Source organism: Ornithorhynchus anatinus, chromosome 7, assembly GCF_004115215.2.
Source record: "Ornithorhynchus anatinus isolate Pmale09 chromosome 7, mOrnAna1.pri.v4, whole genome shotgun sequence".
NCBI lineage: Eukaryota > Metazoa > Chordata > Mammalia > Monotremata > Ornithorhynchidae > Ornithorhynchus > Ornithorhynchus anatinus.
This window is the reverse complement of record NC_041734.1, coordinates 11215828-11232314: the sequence shown is the minus strand read 5'-3', so window position 1 is coordinate 11232314 and position 16487 is coordinate 11215828. Positions and strand designations below refer to the sequence as shown.

The following is a 16487-nucleotide window of genomic DNA, read 5'->3' as shown; positions in this document are numbered from 1 at the left end:
TCCCCCAGCACGAAACAGCTCTTGGTTGAACACAGTCCTCAAGTTGGTGCAAGTAGGTAAATGAGGTGAAGGGAGAAACAAATGTGAATATAGCGTTGGTTGGGTTGTGATGCTGCATTTTCCAACTCTGCTTTACTGCACCAAACAGTACTCTGTGTATCCTGGTGTTTTTGCAATTTTAGAATTGAATACACTAAAATCATAACGGGTGGAAAAGATGTAGGGCATTCTGCTAGTGACAGAAAACAGTAACACTGGAATTTGTATTTAAAAAATGTCAGTGGCATCTTCAAACCACCTACTCCCGAGATGCTAATTCCCATTGAATTGTGGCATACTATAACATAATTTTCCCACAACCTGAGATTCTTTTAAGAACCCAAGTCCATGCTATAGGAATCCTCTAGACTATGAGCTCCTTGTAGGCAGGGAACATGTCTACCAACTCTGTTACATTGTACTCCCCGAAGTGCTTAGTACAGTGCTCTGTGCACAGTAAGTGCTCAGTAAATATATGGCTGAGAGATACAGGATTCCCTCAGATACTCTGAATGAACAGCAGTGCCTCCTTTCAGTGAAGCACCAACTCATTCTGTGATTATCGATATTGGTGAATTAATGTAAAATAACAGGGGCAATGTAGGTCTGCTGGAAATGCTATTTTCTTATTTTACAGATTAGTGGCCTTGAAACTTTGCATCTAAAATTCTCATTGTACTTAATATGCATTTAACTCTAGATGCAAATTAGCATCTAGAGAATGGGCCCAGTAATCAGAGGACCTGGGTTATAATAATAATAATAATAATAATAATGTTGGTATTTGTTAAGCACTTACTATGTGCCAAGCGCTGGGGTAGATACAAGGTAATCAGGTTGTCTCACGTGGGGCTCACAGTCTTAATCCTCATTTTACAGATGAGGGAACTGAGGTACAGAGAAGTTAAGTGACTTGCCCAAAGTCACACAGCTGACATGAGGGAGCCAGGATTAGAACCCATGACCTCTGACTCTCGAGCCCGGGCTCTTTGCACTGATCCATGCTGCTTCGCAGGTCCCCACTTTCCTACTGTGTGACCTTGGGCAAGTCACTTAACATCTCTGTGCCTCAGTTATCTTATCTGTAAAATGGAGATTCAATACCTTTTCTCCCCTCCTACTTAAACTGTGAGCCCTGAATGGGACAAGGAGCATATCTAGCCTAATTTCCTTGTATTCTATCTCAATGCTGGACACGTAGTAAGTGCTTAACAAATACCACAATTATTATTTTAAAATCAACCCTGGAGCATCTTGTACTTTAGGGTCGGCATTTTTTTGGGGGGGATGTTATGTGTGTGTGTGTGTGTGTGTGTGTGTGTATGTGTCTATATCTATGCTTGCTATGCTTATGTGTGGAGCATACAGAAAATGACACCCATTTAAAGTTGCAGCAATTATACAGAAGCTTTTACAAAACAGATAATGTTACAATGTCTACGTTTGTAATATACGGAATTTGAAAGGTTGTCACTTAAAATATTTGGTGCCAACTAATCAAACCCATAATAAAAAATAAAGATTAGAGTATTAAGAGCACTGGGGCAGATACAAAGCTAGTTGGAGAAGTTGTAGTTCCTGTTCCACTTGGTGCTCACAGTCTAAGATGGAAGAATAGTTATCTTCATGTTACAGATGAGGGAATTGAGGCACTGTGAGTCAAGTGACTTTTCCAAGGTCACACAGGCCATGCTGGCTCCTAAATCTCTTGTTTCATTTGGTGATCTGGGGGCTCAGTTCCTTCACATGGCTTACTTGGTCAATGCTGAGTTCTGTTGGGTAATGGGGAAGAGAGAGGGGCAGTGAAGGAGGAAGAATAATTGCTCTTCCTCCTCCTTCTTTGCATGGGACAGAATGGTCTTATCACTTGCCTGTTATTAGAAAGGGTGGAGGCCTAGGGGACACAGAAGCAGAGCTGTGTTATTTACCTGGGTCTGAAGTTTCATCATGTCTGCTTCAATTTTAAGGTTGGATTCATTCAGTTCTTTTATCTCCTCATCCAAATGCCTGATTTCCTCATCACTTTCTATACCTGAAAAAAGTCAGACATTTTAAGGTGAGGCTGGCAATGCAACCAAATGTGAAGAGATGCTGATTAGCATACAGATCTAAGCAGTAAACTTGCTAAGTGAAATGTTGCCTATTTAGCTTATGGATGAATTTTTGCAGGGGTCAAACTCTCTCTCTCTTTCACATTCACTCTCTCACTCACTCTCTCACTACAGTCTGTGGCAATGACTAGAAGAGGAGGTATGCAACTTAATACCAAGCACAACAGAGCACAATCTCTGCCAGATTCTTGGAAACAAAATTAAATGTCATCTATATGGTTTAATTCATTCTTTAGGAGAAGCGTACCAATATACGGAGACATACACTTAATGTTTCTTGAACTGAAATCATCTGGTGATGCCAGCATGGTCTGAATGACTCATTTCTCAATTCAGAAAGTCCATAATCCTAACGACTGCATTCATTAAGCACCTTGTGCTAAACATTGCAGTAGAGAAACGGTTATCAGGTCTTATATCCGTCTCCCCCAACTTGCTTCCTGGCATGTATGGCCTGAAAATCTAGGGGATTGGAGCTGGAATTGCTGTTTCTGAGAGTGGCAGTTTTGGGGAAGGAAGCTGTGCTTGCGAGATAAATATCCCCCAGTTAGATCCCTCTGATGGGCTGAGAGTCTCAAGCGCTTGTCACACTTGTTTTCCCATTCTGGTAATGTGGATGGCCCTTCGTTCTTCCTATTTTCCCCTCCCCATTCCATGCATTCTCAAGCAAGGGTGTCTGGGTGTGTCCTGGGTGGGTTTCCTACAACTGCCATGATGCCTTCAGGGCTCCTTTGCCTCAATTCAACCCAGCCAAACCCCTCTGTCCCGTCTCAGCTCCTCTCCTTCAGTTGCCACTGCTGAAGCCAAACTGGCCTCATTAGCTGAATAGCCTTGGATCCAGAATTCCTGAGGCTTGGATAGGATTTTCCAGGAAAAATATGCCGGATCTTTGACCCCTGCCCAAATCCAGACCCTGCAAACCCCTCTCCCTCAATTTTGTAAAGGTAAATTTTGTCAATTTTGTTCAGGTAAAGTGCGGCAACACATTGCCAGGAAACTCAGTTATATCAAATGATGTGTTCTCACTACATGTTTTGGCTAAAATATGGCACTAGAGTTAAGGACAAGACTGTCTGGATACAGCATTTGTGTTGTCGCAAGAAACTGTTGTAAGCATGCATATGTGTCCAAGTGTGTAATGCTGGGCACGGTGATGACTGCCACACAAGTGTTTTCCTTAATGCAAAGGTTCTTTAAGAACACAACCCCCATGTTACAGGACAACGAGGTGAATTTCAGAAGACTCCTTCCACCAATGTGTTGATTATGTTTCTATGTTAGAAATAGAGAGTTATTCAGGATAATGAACCAAATGAGATGAGTTGGCCATAGTAGAAGCATCCTGGCTTAGTGGAAAGAGCAAGGGCCTGGGAGTCAGAGGGACCTGGGTTCCAATCCTTGCCCTGTCACTTGACTGCTACGGGCCCTTGGGCAAGTCACTTAACTTCTCTGTGACTCAGTTGCCTCATTTCCAAAATGTGAACTAAGACTGTGAGGTCTCTGTGGGAAAGGGATTTTGCCTAACCCAATTACCTTCTATCTACCCCAGTGCTTAGAACAGTGCTTGACACATATTAAGCACTTAATGAATGCCAAAAAAAATATTGGCAGGGTATTGATGTATGTTGCTTAATGCCTGGAAACCACACCAAGGGTTCTGACCTTGGAGCCGCCCAATGAATCACTGCCAGAGTGATGTGTGGCCCTCCTGCTGCTAGCTGCCCCTTCCTTCATAGTTTACCTAGACTTGAGCTGTGCATGAGGATATAGTGACGGCTGATATAAAGATTGCAGAATGAATAGGATTCTAATTTTGGTTGGCTAGATTTAAATATTGATTTAATAGCCAATCTCCTTGAGGAATCATTTTTCAGAACACTTTTTATTACCCTCTAGGGGGCTCCAAGGAAGTAAGGGCCCACATCTTAAATTTGACCCTAAAAGAAAGTTTAAATCCATACAAAACAAGTGTGATAATTGTGGGCGAAGGATGAGTTAGGAAAGAAGGTATAGGGAGAGAAGAGAGTGCTAAGAGTCCATTACCTTGAATAATTTGAAATCTGGAATCAAAATATGAAAAGTCAGATGTTATGAAACTATTTTAAAACTATTCCAGGAACTGTATTTTTGTGGTTACTTCCTTTGAAGAGATTTTAGCAACTCATAACCTGATTTCCAAAGTCCTTCTATTTGTAAATTATTTTTGTCTCCGATTTATCATACTGATTTGCATTCTCTGTTAATAAGGAAATCAAATGAATTTTTTTCAGAAAAACAAATACCTAAATCTTACTAATAGTATTTATTGAACCTCCCTTGGGTGCCATGCACTGTGTACCAAGTATTTGGAAAGGACAACAGAGGCATAAGACACATTTCCAGCCCATGGGGACCTTCCGCTCAAATGGGGAAGACATAATTCAAAATGGGGTAATAAGAATAAAGAAATCAACTCTTTAGAATCAATTAAACATAGAGTTGGTTAGAGGTGAGGTAAATTATAGAGATGTGTGGGAGATGGATAAATGGTTGATGTGACTGCAAGTGTTGAGAGTTGCTCAAAGAAGCCTAGTTGGAGGAGGTGGGATTTTTAGGAGGCCTTTGAAAAGTGGGGGAGGCTTGGAGTTTATCACTTTAGTAGGGAGAGGGTATCCCAGGACCAGTGAAACACTGTGAGTTAGGGGATGGAGTGGAGGGAGGTACAGCTACAAGGTTAGCTTGGGAGTAATGAAAAGAATGAACTGGGGAATAGCTGGTGAATAAGGTTGATATATAAGATGAGGAATAGATGGAGAGCCTTTAAACTGGTCATAAGAAGTGTTCTCAGCCCATAAAAGGCTAGGGGAATTTCTTCAATCCTAACCAACAGCAATAGGGTGTGGGGTTATATTTGGGTGTGAAGAGGTTGATTTGTAGCTGTGACTGAAGCAGACTTAGTGGCATTAGGGTTCCTTGAGTAGGCTTGGAGATGAGACTACCAAAATGAAATGTGCCCATTATGAAATTGGGATAGGAAGGGAGAGGGAGAGAGAAAAAAGAGAAAGAGAAACCTGGCTATGTAACTCACTGCTAATTTCCAGGTGAATATAGCCCTAAAACTCAAGGTCATCACCACCAGCCATCGATTCAATATAATATTGTTGCAATCTTATCCCTCTTTGGTGAGTAGGCCTCTCTCCATTGGATTCTGTACATTATTTCTTCAGTTGGGTAGGGGAAGAGGCATGATTAGAGGGCTAACAGTGTACTGTGGAACTCATCAATCAAAACACTGATCAATCAAATCAATCATTGGTAGGTATTGAGCACTTATGTGTGGAGAGCACTGTAGTAACCATTTGGGAGAGCATGTTACAACAGGGTTGGTAAGCATGTTCTCTGGCCCAAGGAGCTAGCTTATAGTCTAGAGGGGGAGACAGACATTAATAGAAATAAATTATGGGTATGTACACACGTGCTTTGGGAGTGAGGGTGAGGTGAATATCAAGGGCTTAAAGAGTACTGATCCAAGTGTATAGCTGGCATAGAGAGGAGAGGGAGTAGGGAAAAGAGGGCTTCCCTTGTAGAGTTGGTGTGAGAAGGGATTAATCATTTAAAAGACCAGAAGTGTTTCTGGTGAGAGGAGTTGTACATATTGCCATCATTACCCCTGAGGTTTATATTTAAATTTTACACTGTAGTCCAATAATGTATTTACACATTCCCCTCACTAGTAGTAATGTTATGTTCTAATACACATTCCATAGGTCTTGCTTATTTGTGTCTCACTGGTTAGCGTTTGCTTAAGGAGCAAAATACAACGGCACTATCCTTGTGGTCAGGGGACATGTCTACCAACTCTGTTGTGCTCTACTCTCCCAAGTCTTATTACAGTGCTCTACCACTCAATAAATACCACTGATTGAAGGATTTGGGGTTGCCAATGAAAATTTTCAGTTGTGACTAGGATTTCCATGTTTTGGCTTGGTTCATAGCTTGTTTCCTTCAGATTTACTGCTTGCTAGGGATGGGCAAGGATTGTCACTCTTTAATTTTGTACTGTACTTTCCCAAGCACTTAGTACAGTGCTTTGCACACAGTAAGCACTTAATATGATTGAATGAATTGTTAATTTAAATGGAACTCTGTGATATTTTTTAACACTTGATACTATTAAGAGAAGAATTCTTCTAAAGGGAAGAGTAAGAGGAGAAATTATTCATATCACACATGTCCTTCTAGTTAATTACTTTTGTGTGTGTTACCCTCCAAAAGGTCATAGTATGAACTAGGGAGGGAAGAGTTGGGTATGATCTAGTTCCAGGTCAGCCCATGTGGGCAAGTTTGGTTTTGGTCATTCTAGGGGTTTAGAGGCTATTACAAAGCTTGTTTAAATACCCCTGGTATACATTTTCTGCTTAATGTGTGTACATAATCCCCTTGAATAATACTATCATGTGCACACATCAAGAAGAAAACTACCTCCCATCTGCATACAGTAAATGCTTTGTTAAATAATTTAATAGAATAAAGACAAGTCTCAGAAGGAAACTTAAGAACATTAAGCATCCGACTCCTTAATGGAGCTTCTCTTGGAGGTTGTTTTTTTTTAATCACGTAAAAATTGAAGGGATGAAAGATGGATACTAAGAAAATAAGATGAAGCATTTAAAATAATTTATTTCCCCAAACTGAATAATTCCCTTGCTTGATGCCAAGCATTGATCAAACAAGGAGACAATTAAGGAAAATGCCTTATGCAAAATGATATGCCTTGTATTGATTTTCCAAAATTTCATAATAAATGGTCCCTTGAGAAGCAGCGTGGCTCAGTGGAAAGAGCATGGGCTTTGGAGTCAGGGCTCATGAGTTCGAATCCCAGCTCTGCCACTTGTCGGCTGTGTGACTGTGGGCAAGTCACTTAACTTCTCTGGGCCTCAGTTCCCTCATCTGTAAAATGGGGATTAAGACTGTGAGCCCCACGTGGGACAACCTGATTCCCCTATGTCTACCCCAGCGCTTAGAACAGTGCTCGGCACATAGTAAGCGCTTAACAAATACCAACATTATTATTATTATTATTATTATTGGTGGAAAAAAAGCCCATGATTGAGAAGGGTTGGGATGGCAGAAGTATTTAAACATCATGAAAAACCCACAGCTCTTAACTGGTATTTTTGAGTTTAAACTGTTTACATGCTGCAACATTCAGGAAAGGTTAACGGGGACAATTGAATGAAGACTTGGTCAGACTTGAAAGTTATGCCATTAAAAAGCGATCTTTCACAAATAAGGGTCAGAAAGATTCTGACTTTCCTCTCACTTGGCCTATGTATAGGAATCATCTGGGCCCCCCTATTCCATGCCACAAGACTTTGGAAAATTCAAACATGCAGTTTGACTTCCAGGTGACTTTTAGGAAAATTCTACATGTGGCATTGCCACTTTGGCACCACATTTCCAAAATGCACCACATTCCCAAAATTCAGAGGCTGGCCACATTTTTCTGTATTACTTGGTGCACAGGGTCTTGCCACTGAACTCTCGCTCAAAGATCCCTAATTTTCCAGAACATTATGAGACCTTGTATCCAAGGAAATCAAATGATCAGAAACCTATTTATTGAGGGTAGGTTTTAACATGGAATCTAACTTTTTAAATAGAGACCAGATTTATGAGGTTTACAGTATATATTTCCCCATTCTGGTAAAGCGAAAACATTTATTGAAGAATTAAAATTAGAGTTTGTGTAAAGAAATAAAAAAAGGCATATAAAACAAATGGGATATTCCTGGGTAGGGGGTACCCTGTAGAAATATGCTATATTCAAGCTTATTTTAGTATCATCTTCTTACCACCACTTGCTTTAAGCTTGATAGTCATTAATTCTTCTGAGATCTTTCCCTTTTTTATGGCCTGTGCATTAAGAGGGCACCCAGACAAGCTGTAAAACAAAGAAAAATATTATTGGGTTTGAAAATTGAATTAACATTCACTGGAGTTACAATTACCTTATTCACATCTCAGCTCTTAAAGCATTTTGCAACTGTCACCGTACCCCTGTTTTCATCATAGTTAACTATGTACCAAAACTAGAGGAGGAGGCCACAAAGTTTGTGAAACATTTTGCTGGAATTATATGCAAAAGTAATACCCTCAGAGAAACAGCTAGTGTTTACCTTCTTGCCATAGATTGATAGTTTTTTTTTCCCTTAGTTGCTGGCTAAAAAATTCTGCATTTTATATGAATCTTTTTTGGGTATACCTTTGTATTAAATGATGGTATGTGTTAAGTGCTTACTATGTGCCATGTACTGTTCTAAGTGCTGGGATAGATGCAAGGTTATCAGGTTGTCCCACTTGGGGCTCACAGTCTTCACCCCCATTTTACAGATGAGGTAACTGAGGCACAGAGAAGTTAAGTGACATGCCCAAAGTCACACAGCTGACAAGAAGCAGAGCTGGGATTCGAACCCATGGCCTCTGACTCCCAAGCCCATGCTCTTTCCATTAAACCATGCTGCGTATCCCATCATTTGATGGCCAACACTGTAGAATCACTTTGCCTGGTTCTATATAAACACTTCCTTCCAATTCATTTTAGTTACTGATTTATATATTAAAGACAAACCCTTCACTTGGAATTATTTTAAGTGTAAAACATTTGTACATTTTTGAAAACCACCATTTGGTCTTTATATAGAAAGAAAGGAAAAGAGACTGCTAGAAGTATTCAGAAATTATCCTGCTTTATTTGTATCCCACTCTACCAATAAATAGGACCAACTGTCTTCTCATTAATTGTCCTTGTAAAAAAATGATTAAGCACTCAATTTATCCTGCAATTTTATCTGTTTAGGCAAATAGTATCAGTTCCCCAATCTAAACAAAACCTGGTTTCTTATGAATGAATAAGGTAATCATTGTTATAAATATCCATTAACTTTTACTCTAATATTTATTAAAATAGCTGTGCATTTGAAAATTAGTAAATCTAGCAAATTAAGAACTTCAATCAGAAGATACAATTGCTGTTTCAACTCAGTGTTCATAATCCTGCACCAGCTGAGATAACTGTCTTGCAAAGGAAAGATTGGGAATACTGTACTTCAAGAAAATCTTAAAAAAATCTGTGTTTAATAATAAAAATATTAACACTTTACATATCTAAGCAAAACCAATCATCCTTAGATATTACAGCGATATATTCAAAATAGCAATTGATTACATCCTAAAATTAATGGTTTCTTTAAATATGTTAAAGCTTTTATCCTTGTTTAAATATTACTTTGGTGTCAGATAATTTAATATTAATGTATGAAACGATTCAATTACACAGAAAATCACACTTTTCATCACAAAGGAGTAATTTAAAAGATGAGAATCTTCTTTATCAGTGAAAATCCTGCAATATTTTGTGTAATTTTATTCTACGTAAGGGCCATCTTAAAGAGAAACACCTAGTTTTGCCTTTAATCATTTTTAACACTTCACCTAAGGTAGAAAGGTACTGTAGGACAGTGTAGGTGAAAGTAAAGAATATGCATCAATGTGTTCAGGTGAAGTGATTATTGGACTTAACCTTACATATTTTGACAGAAGTCCAATATCCATTTTCTACAAGAGACTGCACATTATAGATTACGTACTTAATCTAAAGGGTTATAAAATATCTTAAATATGCAATGAGATGAGCATTTTTTGATATAGTGCCCTTTATTCATTTTACAAGACGAATAAGTACCTGGAAGTATACTATGAAAATTTACAGCAATATTTTGATCACTAATTTTAGATTTATTCTGTAACCTGTAAAATATTTTATTTTTCAGAAACCTACGAGAGTGGCTGTAACAGAACAGGTCCGGGATTATGGAGGAAAAATGATTTTTGGACAAGGCCACACTTGCTAAGCCAAAGGGTTATCCTTGGCTGAGGAGACTGATATTTCTGGAGGTATGTGGTACCCTTGGTTCTACCAGAGTGTATGTTTTCAGGCTTGGATAGAACTCGATGGCAGAATTAGGAAACCTTCTGTCAACTCACACCCATCTGGATATACTGCAGTGCGGAGTCAGTAGAAAAGGTTGCCTGCTTGTATGAAGCGGCAGACAAGTTATGCGCTATGGTGAAGACTTCCCTTAAAGAAGTGTTCTGCAAGAATGCAATCTCATATTACTGGAGAACTAACTATAATAATAATAATGTTGGTATTTGTTAAGCCCTTACTATGTGCATAGCACTGTTCTAAGCGCTGGGGTAGATACAGGGTAATCAGGTTGTCCCACGTGAGGCTCACAGTTAATCTCCATTTTACAGATGAGGTAACTGAGGCACAGAGAAGTTAAGTGACTTGCCCACAGTCACATAGCTGACAAGTGGCAGAGCCGGGATTCGAACTATGCTAGTATTACTTTAGAAACAATGCTGCCTGCACCTCCCCCAGATGACAGATATAACCGTGTTGGCCTTTTCAGTTCCCACACTCTCTCCTCACCCATCTGGAAGGGGAGGGAGGAGGAACCCAACTGCTACTTTGCATCCACACACCTAGAGTTGCTGATCGGTGGACAAAGTCCTGAGAAAACCAGGAGGCACCCACAGAAAAATCTAAAATCTGTCCATAATACTTTAGTCATTTCTCTTCTGTTTCTCTTTTTTCCCGTGATCACTTTTTTTCTAGTGATTAGAAATTCAACATCAGGGAACAAAAAGTTTAGCCAGTTATCATTAGAATTATTAAAAGTATGGATTCCAAAATTTTGACTATGAACTAATGCCATTTAATAACTTTATAGTTTTATGAGCAAAAAGGACTGGTCAAACCACCTAACCATACTTTATGAATTCTATGCTTAATTTAATAAAAAAAACTAGTATTTTTTACTTATTGCCATTAATCCTTTCAAATGTAAGATCCTTAAAGGCAAAGATCGTCCCATTCTTCATATACTCTTCCCGCAGAAGGTGGTCTTGATTACTTTAAAATTGACAAAAGTTAATAACTGAAGAATAAATGTTGACTTAAAGCTCCATAGAGGTAGTGAATGTGTCTGTTAACTGTTGTATTGTACTCTCCCAAGCATTTAATACAGTGTGCTGCACATAGTAAGCACTAAATAAACACCACTGATTTAATGATTGATTAACCCATGTGCTAGATCCCATCAGTGACTGTAGGTGGTCTCAAAATCTATAACGGACAGATTGAAGATGAGACAGACTCTTTAGTTCAATAATTGCTTGAAAGAAGCCTAGCCCCTCAGCCTGAGCATTGCATTTCCTGCCTCCCTTTGGCTTCTGTTTGGACCTCTTTGTTAATTAAAAAAGTTACTGATGTCATTTTGCTACTTTCAAACACTTCTTACCTGAGGATTTTAAGGCAATCGATTTGATTCACAAAAGGATTATGACCCTGCAATGCTTCATTTTAATATTTTATTATATGTTTTTCCTTTTCTGTTTGTATTTCTAAATACATCAGCTAGAATTAACAAATTCTGGTGGGATTTGTGTTTTTTTGATACTATCAGTGAAGCTTTAGAGCCAAACTAAATGTCAAAAAGCTACAGCTTTGCAGTATTTGTGAAATGCTAATGAGCATGGCATTTCACCTGAATGTTTCACTGAAGCATCTTTTGGATTTAAATGAACACACTGCCAGTTGTATACATATAATGTTCATTGAAGCCGTGAGCAGCACCACTGATTGATGGAACTTGTAGTCAATCTTTTATTCAATCCATCGCATTTATGGAACTCTTATCGTGTCCAGAGCACTGCACTAAGTACTTGGAAGAGTACAATATAACAGAATTGATAGTCACATTCCCTGCTGCTCTCCCTACTGCAGTTTGCTCAACCTATTGCTTTCTTGCCTTACAAATTGTTAGTAGGGAAACTTAGTCTGGTCCCTGGCATTTAGCAGGCTAAAGCACGAGGTGATGAGTCCTAATCCATAGAAGTTTTTCTGCTCATTGCCCGTTCCTTGTGGGACTTCAGGCCCTAGGATTCAATTTTGTGCAGTTTTCTCTTGATGGTAGGTGACACACTTACATGACTTTTACAAAATTTGAAGGGGGGTGGGTTGGTTGGAGGATTGAAAACAATTTACAAAATGAGTTAGGAAACATTACCACATTTTAGTACAGGAGATGGAAATACTGATGTTGAAAGAGCATGTGGGGCAAATAGATAATAAAATCTATAAAACAAGATACATTTTAAATGTAGAATTAGTCCAAGTTCTATTGGACAATTCTCCCAAGATTTACTTTCCTTCCCTGCTAGAGGCTGCACAGCTTCTTTCCAATCTTTAAGAACTATTTTAACATTTTACTAGGCTTATTTTTCAGGTGAGTAAACAACAACAACAAAAAGACAGAAAACAAAATGATACCTTCTGTGGGTGACAAAAACATTATTTACATGACCCAGCCCGTTGCATCCTGGCAAAGGACAATGTGGCAGTTCTTGTTTGTTCAGTTTCCAGGATAGCGAAGACCCATTGAGAGGATTCTCCTTCTGTCTCTTGGCAGCCAAAGGACAACCAGAAGCAGTGCGGTGAGAAGTGTATTTACCTGATATGTGACCTTGGCCATCACATCCTATCACAGGACATCTAGAGAAATAAAGCAAAAACCATCCTTATTTGGGGGCGACCCCAGTGAGCACATTCTTGAAGTTTGCCCCATCTTAATGGTAGAGGATGCCAAACTTAAAATTCAGCTCTGCAGGGCAGAGGCTCAGCTGCAGCAGGAATGAGGAGTACATGTTTTTTCCTCCATTCGAATGGGGACACGGAAAGGTAGACTGGAACTGATAGAGATTTCTCAGAGTTCCAAGCCCTCACTAGTGCCAGCCAGGAGCACGATCAAGTCATTTCACATCTCAGTTTCTGATTTCTTTTATGGGAAGTGCTGATCACCAGCCCCCCAGGTAGTGATATCAGTCAATCAATCAGATTTGAATGCTTACTGTGAGCAGGGCACTCTAAAGTACTTGGGAGATTACAGCATAACCATATAATAGACACATTCCCAGGCCACAGTGAGCTTATTATGATCAAGAGGTATGAAAAATAACTAATGGTTAAGGAAGTCATTTGAAAATATGGGATGATATCCCATTAAAAATATCAATCTCTATTTTGGAAAAAAATAGTTTTCTTGCAAATATAGAAAATTTTAATATTAGGAGATGCTAACTGTATATACTACTTGTGCTTATTCTCCTTTCTGGTCACTAAATAAAGATAGCTTAGGTGACTAAGGAACTGGAAATCTTTATCATCTTTTTTTTCCCCCCTCAAAGAAATACATTAGTACAGTTTCTGAACTTCTGAGCTTTCTGACCCACCCATTCATAGCTATTCCCAGCCCTTGAGGTTATATATTCCGAGGTGTCAGTAGGTCAGAAACCTGATCTGAATTATTATCCTGACCTTCCCCCAGTGCTCAGTTCAGTGTTTAGAGGAAGCAGAGTGGTCTAATTGATAGACCAAGGGCCTGGGAGTCAAAAGGATCTGGGTTCTAATACCAGCTCTGCTATGAGTCTGCTGTGTGACCTTGGGCAAGTCACTTTACTTCTCTGTGCTTCTGTTGCCTCAACTGTAAAATGGAGACTAAGACTGTGAGCCCAGTGTAGGACAAAGACTATGTCCAATCCAATTACCTTGTGTCTACCCCAGCACACAGTACAGTGCCTGGCAAATCATAAGGATTTAACAAATACCCTAATTAGTATTGGGAGAGTACAATACAACAGAATTAGCAGAAATGTTCCCTGCCCTGGTTGAGGTTGAGCAATAGGTTGAGCAAACTGCAGTAGGGAGAGCAGCAGGGAATGTGACTATCAATTCTGTTATATTGTACTCTTCCAAGTACTTAGTGCAGTGCTCTGGACACGATAAGAGTTCCATAATGAGCTTACAGTAGATGCTCAAATACTACTGAATAAATGAATCTTATCCTCTGTCACTCCTTTCACTCATCCAGATCTGGACACGGAGACAACAGTTATTTTACAACTCAAGTATTTCAAGTTGGGAGAAACATCTACATTTTCACTGAAAATTTCAGGCCTGGACTGCACTGTTCCACTCTGCTGGTAGAGTGTTATGACTACTTCCCCCTACACCAAGTACCCAACCCTTGGAGAAGTGCTTTTGTGTTTTCAGGAGGGTTATTAGGGGAGTGAAATTGCAGTTAGAGGTTGACTCTGGATCTCGTGAGGTTGGAGAGCTGCAGAAAGGATACATGAACAGGTGGGGAAGTGTGCAGAGATGGGCATGGGGTTGGCAAACACTAGGCTGTGAGAATGTGGAGAGACAAAGGAAGGGCAGAGAGAGGAAAAGGAAAGCAGGTGGGAGAGGGAGTGTCAAATGGGAGGAAAAGGAAACTGGCTAAATCTGCTTTCAGAGACCAAATCTGCCTTTGATAACCCTGTGGCATAAAACCATCTTCCCACAGATGGCGGATTGTACTTAGACTGTGAGTCCTATGTTTAACAGGGACGGTGTCTGACCTGATTAACTTGTATCGACCCCAGTGCTTAGAAGTACTTAATAAGAACCATAGTAATTAACTAATGCCTAACAGTGTACAAAAGATGGTTCTTAAAGCCCAATTTTAAAGAAATTGAGAAGACTTTTAATTCAAACTTGATATAATTGGAGGTTATTTTGTAAAGCTCTTTGTGCATAGGATCACTTGTTGGTTTGATATTTCCCAACCACTTAGTATCATGAATTGCACTCAGTGAGTCCTCAAATACTACTACCAGGGATATGGCAGCTTATTGCATTTAACTTTCGAAAAGCAACCTCTTAACAATTTTGTGCACCATCGGAAAATGGTTCAAAGATTGTATTCAATTGGAAATGAGTTTTTCTCAGCACCGCCCATACAGAAATGAGTATATATTTAATCTGATATATTTGAGAGCAAGCGGTGCCCTCCAGAATCTTTCAAAGGGGGAGAGAATGCTGGATAGCCTCATTTCATCTATCCAGGTCTATAATTTCTAGCCTTTTCTCCATTGCAGACTGTTGCAATGTTTGCGATTAGCCAGTCAATCATTTTTACTGAGTGCTTACTATGTACAGAGCAATGTGCTAAGCATTTTGGAGAGTACAAAAGACTTAGTATACATGATCCCTGTGCACATGGAGCTAACTAGGAGATCTAAAAGAAAAGGTACCAGATCTGAGAGCCTGAGAGAGCCGGCTTGATGGGTTGACCTCACCCCAGCCCCTGCACTTACTTAAGTTCAGGGTCTTCCTTGTCTTCCTTGGTAGGAGTCACTTTGATACCCCCTTTCCTGGCACGAGGACAGCCAGACAAGCTGAAAGAAACACCCAACAGAAAACAACTGAAACATGCAGATTCCTGCTGGTTCTCTGGACTCTTTCCCTGCTGTATGGGAACTTCTCCTACCTTCTGTGGGAAGCATAATTTCCAGTCACATGACCTGAGCCATCACAACCAGGGGTTGGGCACCTGCATTACACAAGCAAATGAAAAAATGAGTTGTGACCAAACAGAAATGTGGATGTTCAAGTCTAGAAGAATTAAGCCTTTTATCTAAGGAGCCATAGACTCATTCAGCTTAAACCGGCTCTTGCTGAATGTTCCTGCTAAGTAAATGGCTTTTTTGGTGGCCTACAATTTTGCATAAAGGCCACTGAATTCTGAAAATGGGTCCATAACATACTCCTGGAGATCTGTCCTCAACATCTGATATTCTGAAGGCTCTGGTTGTTCTGGTGTTTAAAGGGGAAAAGTTTAAAGGGAAGCAGCATGGTGTACTGGAAAGAGCAATCTGGGTTCTAATCCCAGTTCTGCCACCTGACTGCTGTGTGACTTTGGGCAAGCCATTTAGCTTCTCTGTGCCTCAGTTTCCTCATCTGTAAGATGGTGATTCAATACTTGCTCTTCCTCCCCCTTAAACTGTAAGTTCCATGTGAAACAGTGACTGTGTCCAATCTGATTATCTTGTAGCTACTCTAGTGCTTAGTTCAGGGCTTGGCACAGAGTAAGCACTTAAATACCATTATTATTATCATCATCTTCAAAATCTCTTTTCTGTGTTTGTTTTCTCAGCCAATGTGTAAACATCACAGATATGATATAGGTGCATTCATACAGTTCACAAGTAAACCTGAACTGCCATAACTGAGACGGAGGTCTTTTGGCTCCCAGAAAATGGCAGAATTGGCCTCCACACCAATGACCCCCAGAAGGGGCTGCTTAACAGGGTGTTTAGGGGGGGCTGGAGAAGAGTGAAAGGGGAGGAAAAGAGCACCGCTCCCTACTGAGGGCTGGCTAGGGAGAAGGCTGCCATCATGTTCCCAGTACC

The 16487-nt window shown here is 39.9% G+C and overlaps 1 protein-coding gene and 1 long non-coding RNA gene across 3 annotated transcripts in view; one reads left to right on the top strand and one right to left on the bottom strand.

Annotated features, from left to right (window-relative positions):
- ST18 (ST18 C2H2C-type zinc finger transcription factor) overlaps positions 1 to 16487 on the bottom strand; it is a 256587-nt gene that overhangs the window by 7326 nt on the left and 232774 nt on the right. For both annotated transcript variants that reach the window (XM_039912546.1, XM_029069437.2), the window contains 5 exons: positions 15566 to 15628; positions 15393 to 15473; positions 12529 to 12750; positions 7985 to 8073; positions 1968 to 2071 (listed from right to left, as the gene is read on the bottom strand). In XM_039912546.1, the coding sequence (XP_039768480.1) occupies positions 1968 to 2071; positions 7985 to 8073; positions 12529 to 12750; positions 15393 to 15473; positions 15566 to 15628 (559 nt within the window). The remainder of the gene's footprint in view (positions 1 to 1967; positions 2072 to 7984; positions 8074 to 12528; positions 12751 to 15392; positions 15474 to 15565; positions 15629 to 16487) is intronic.
- Positions 1 to 16487, top strand: part of LOC114813270 — a 142461-nt gene that overhangs the window by 88746 nt on the left and 37228 nt on the right. Inside the window, exon 3 of the long non-coding RNA XR_003760974.1 lies at positions 9962 to 10085. This is a non-coding gene — a long non-coding RNA (uncharacterized LOC114813270). The remainder of the gene's footprint in view (positions 1 to 9961; positions 10086 to 16487) is intronic.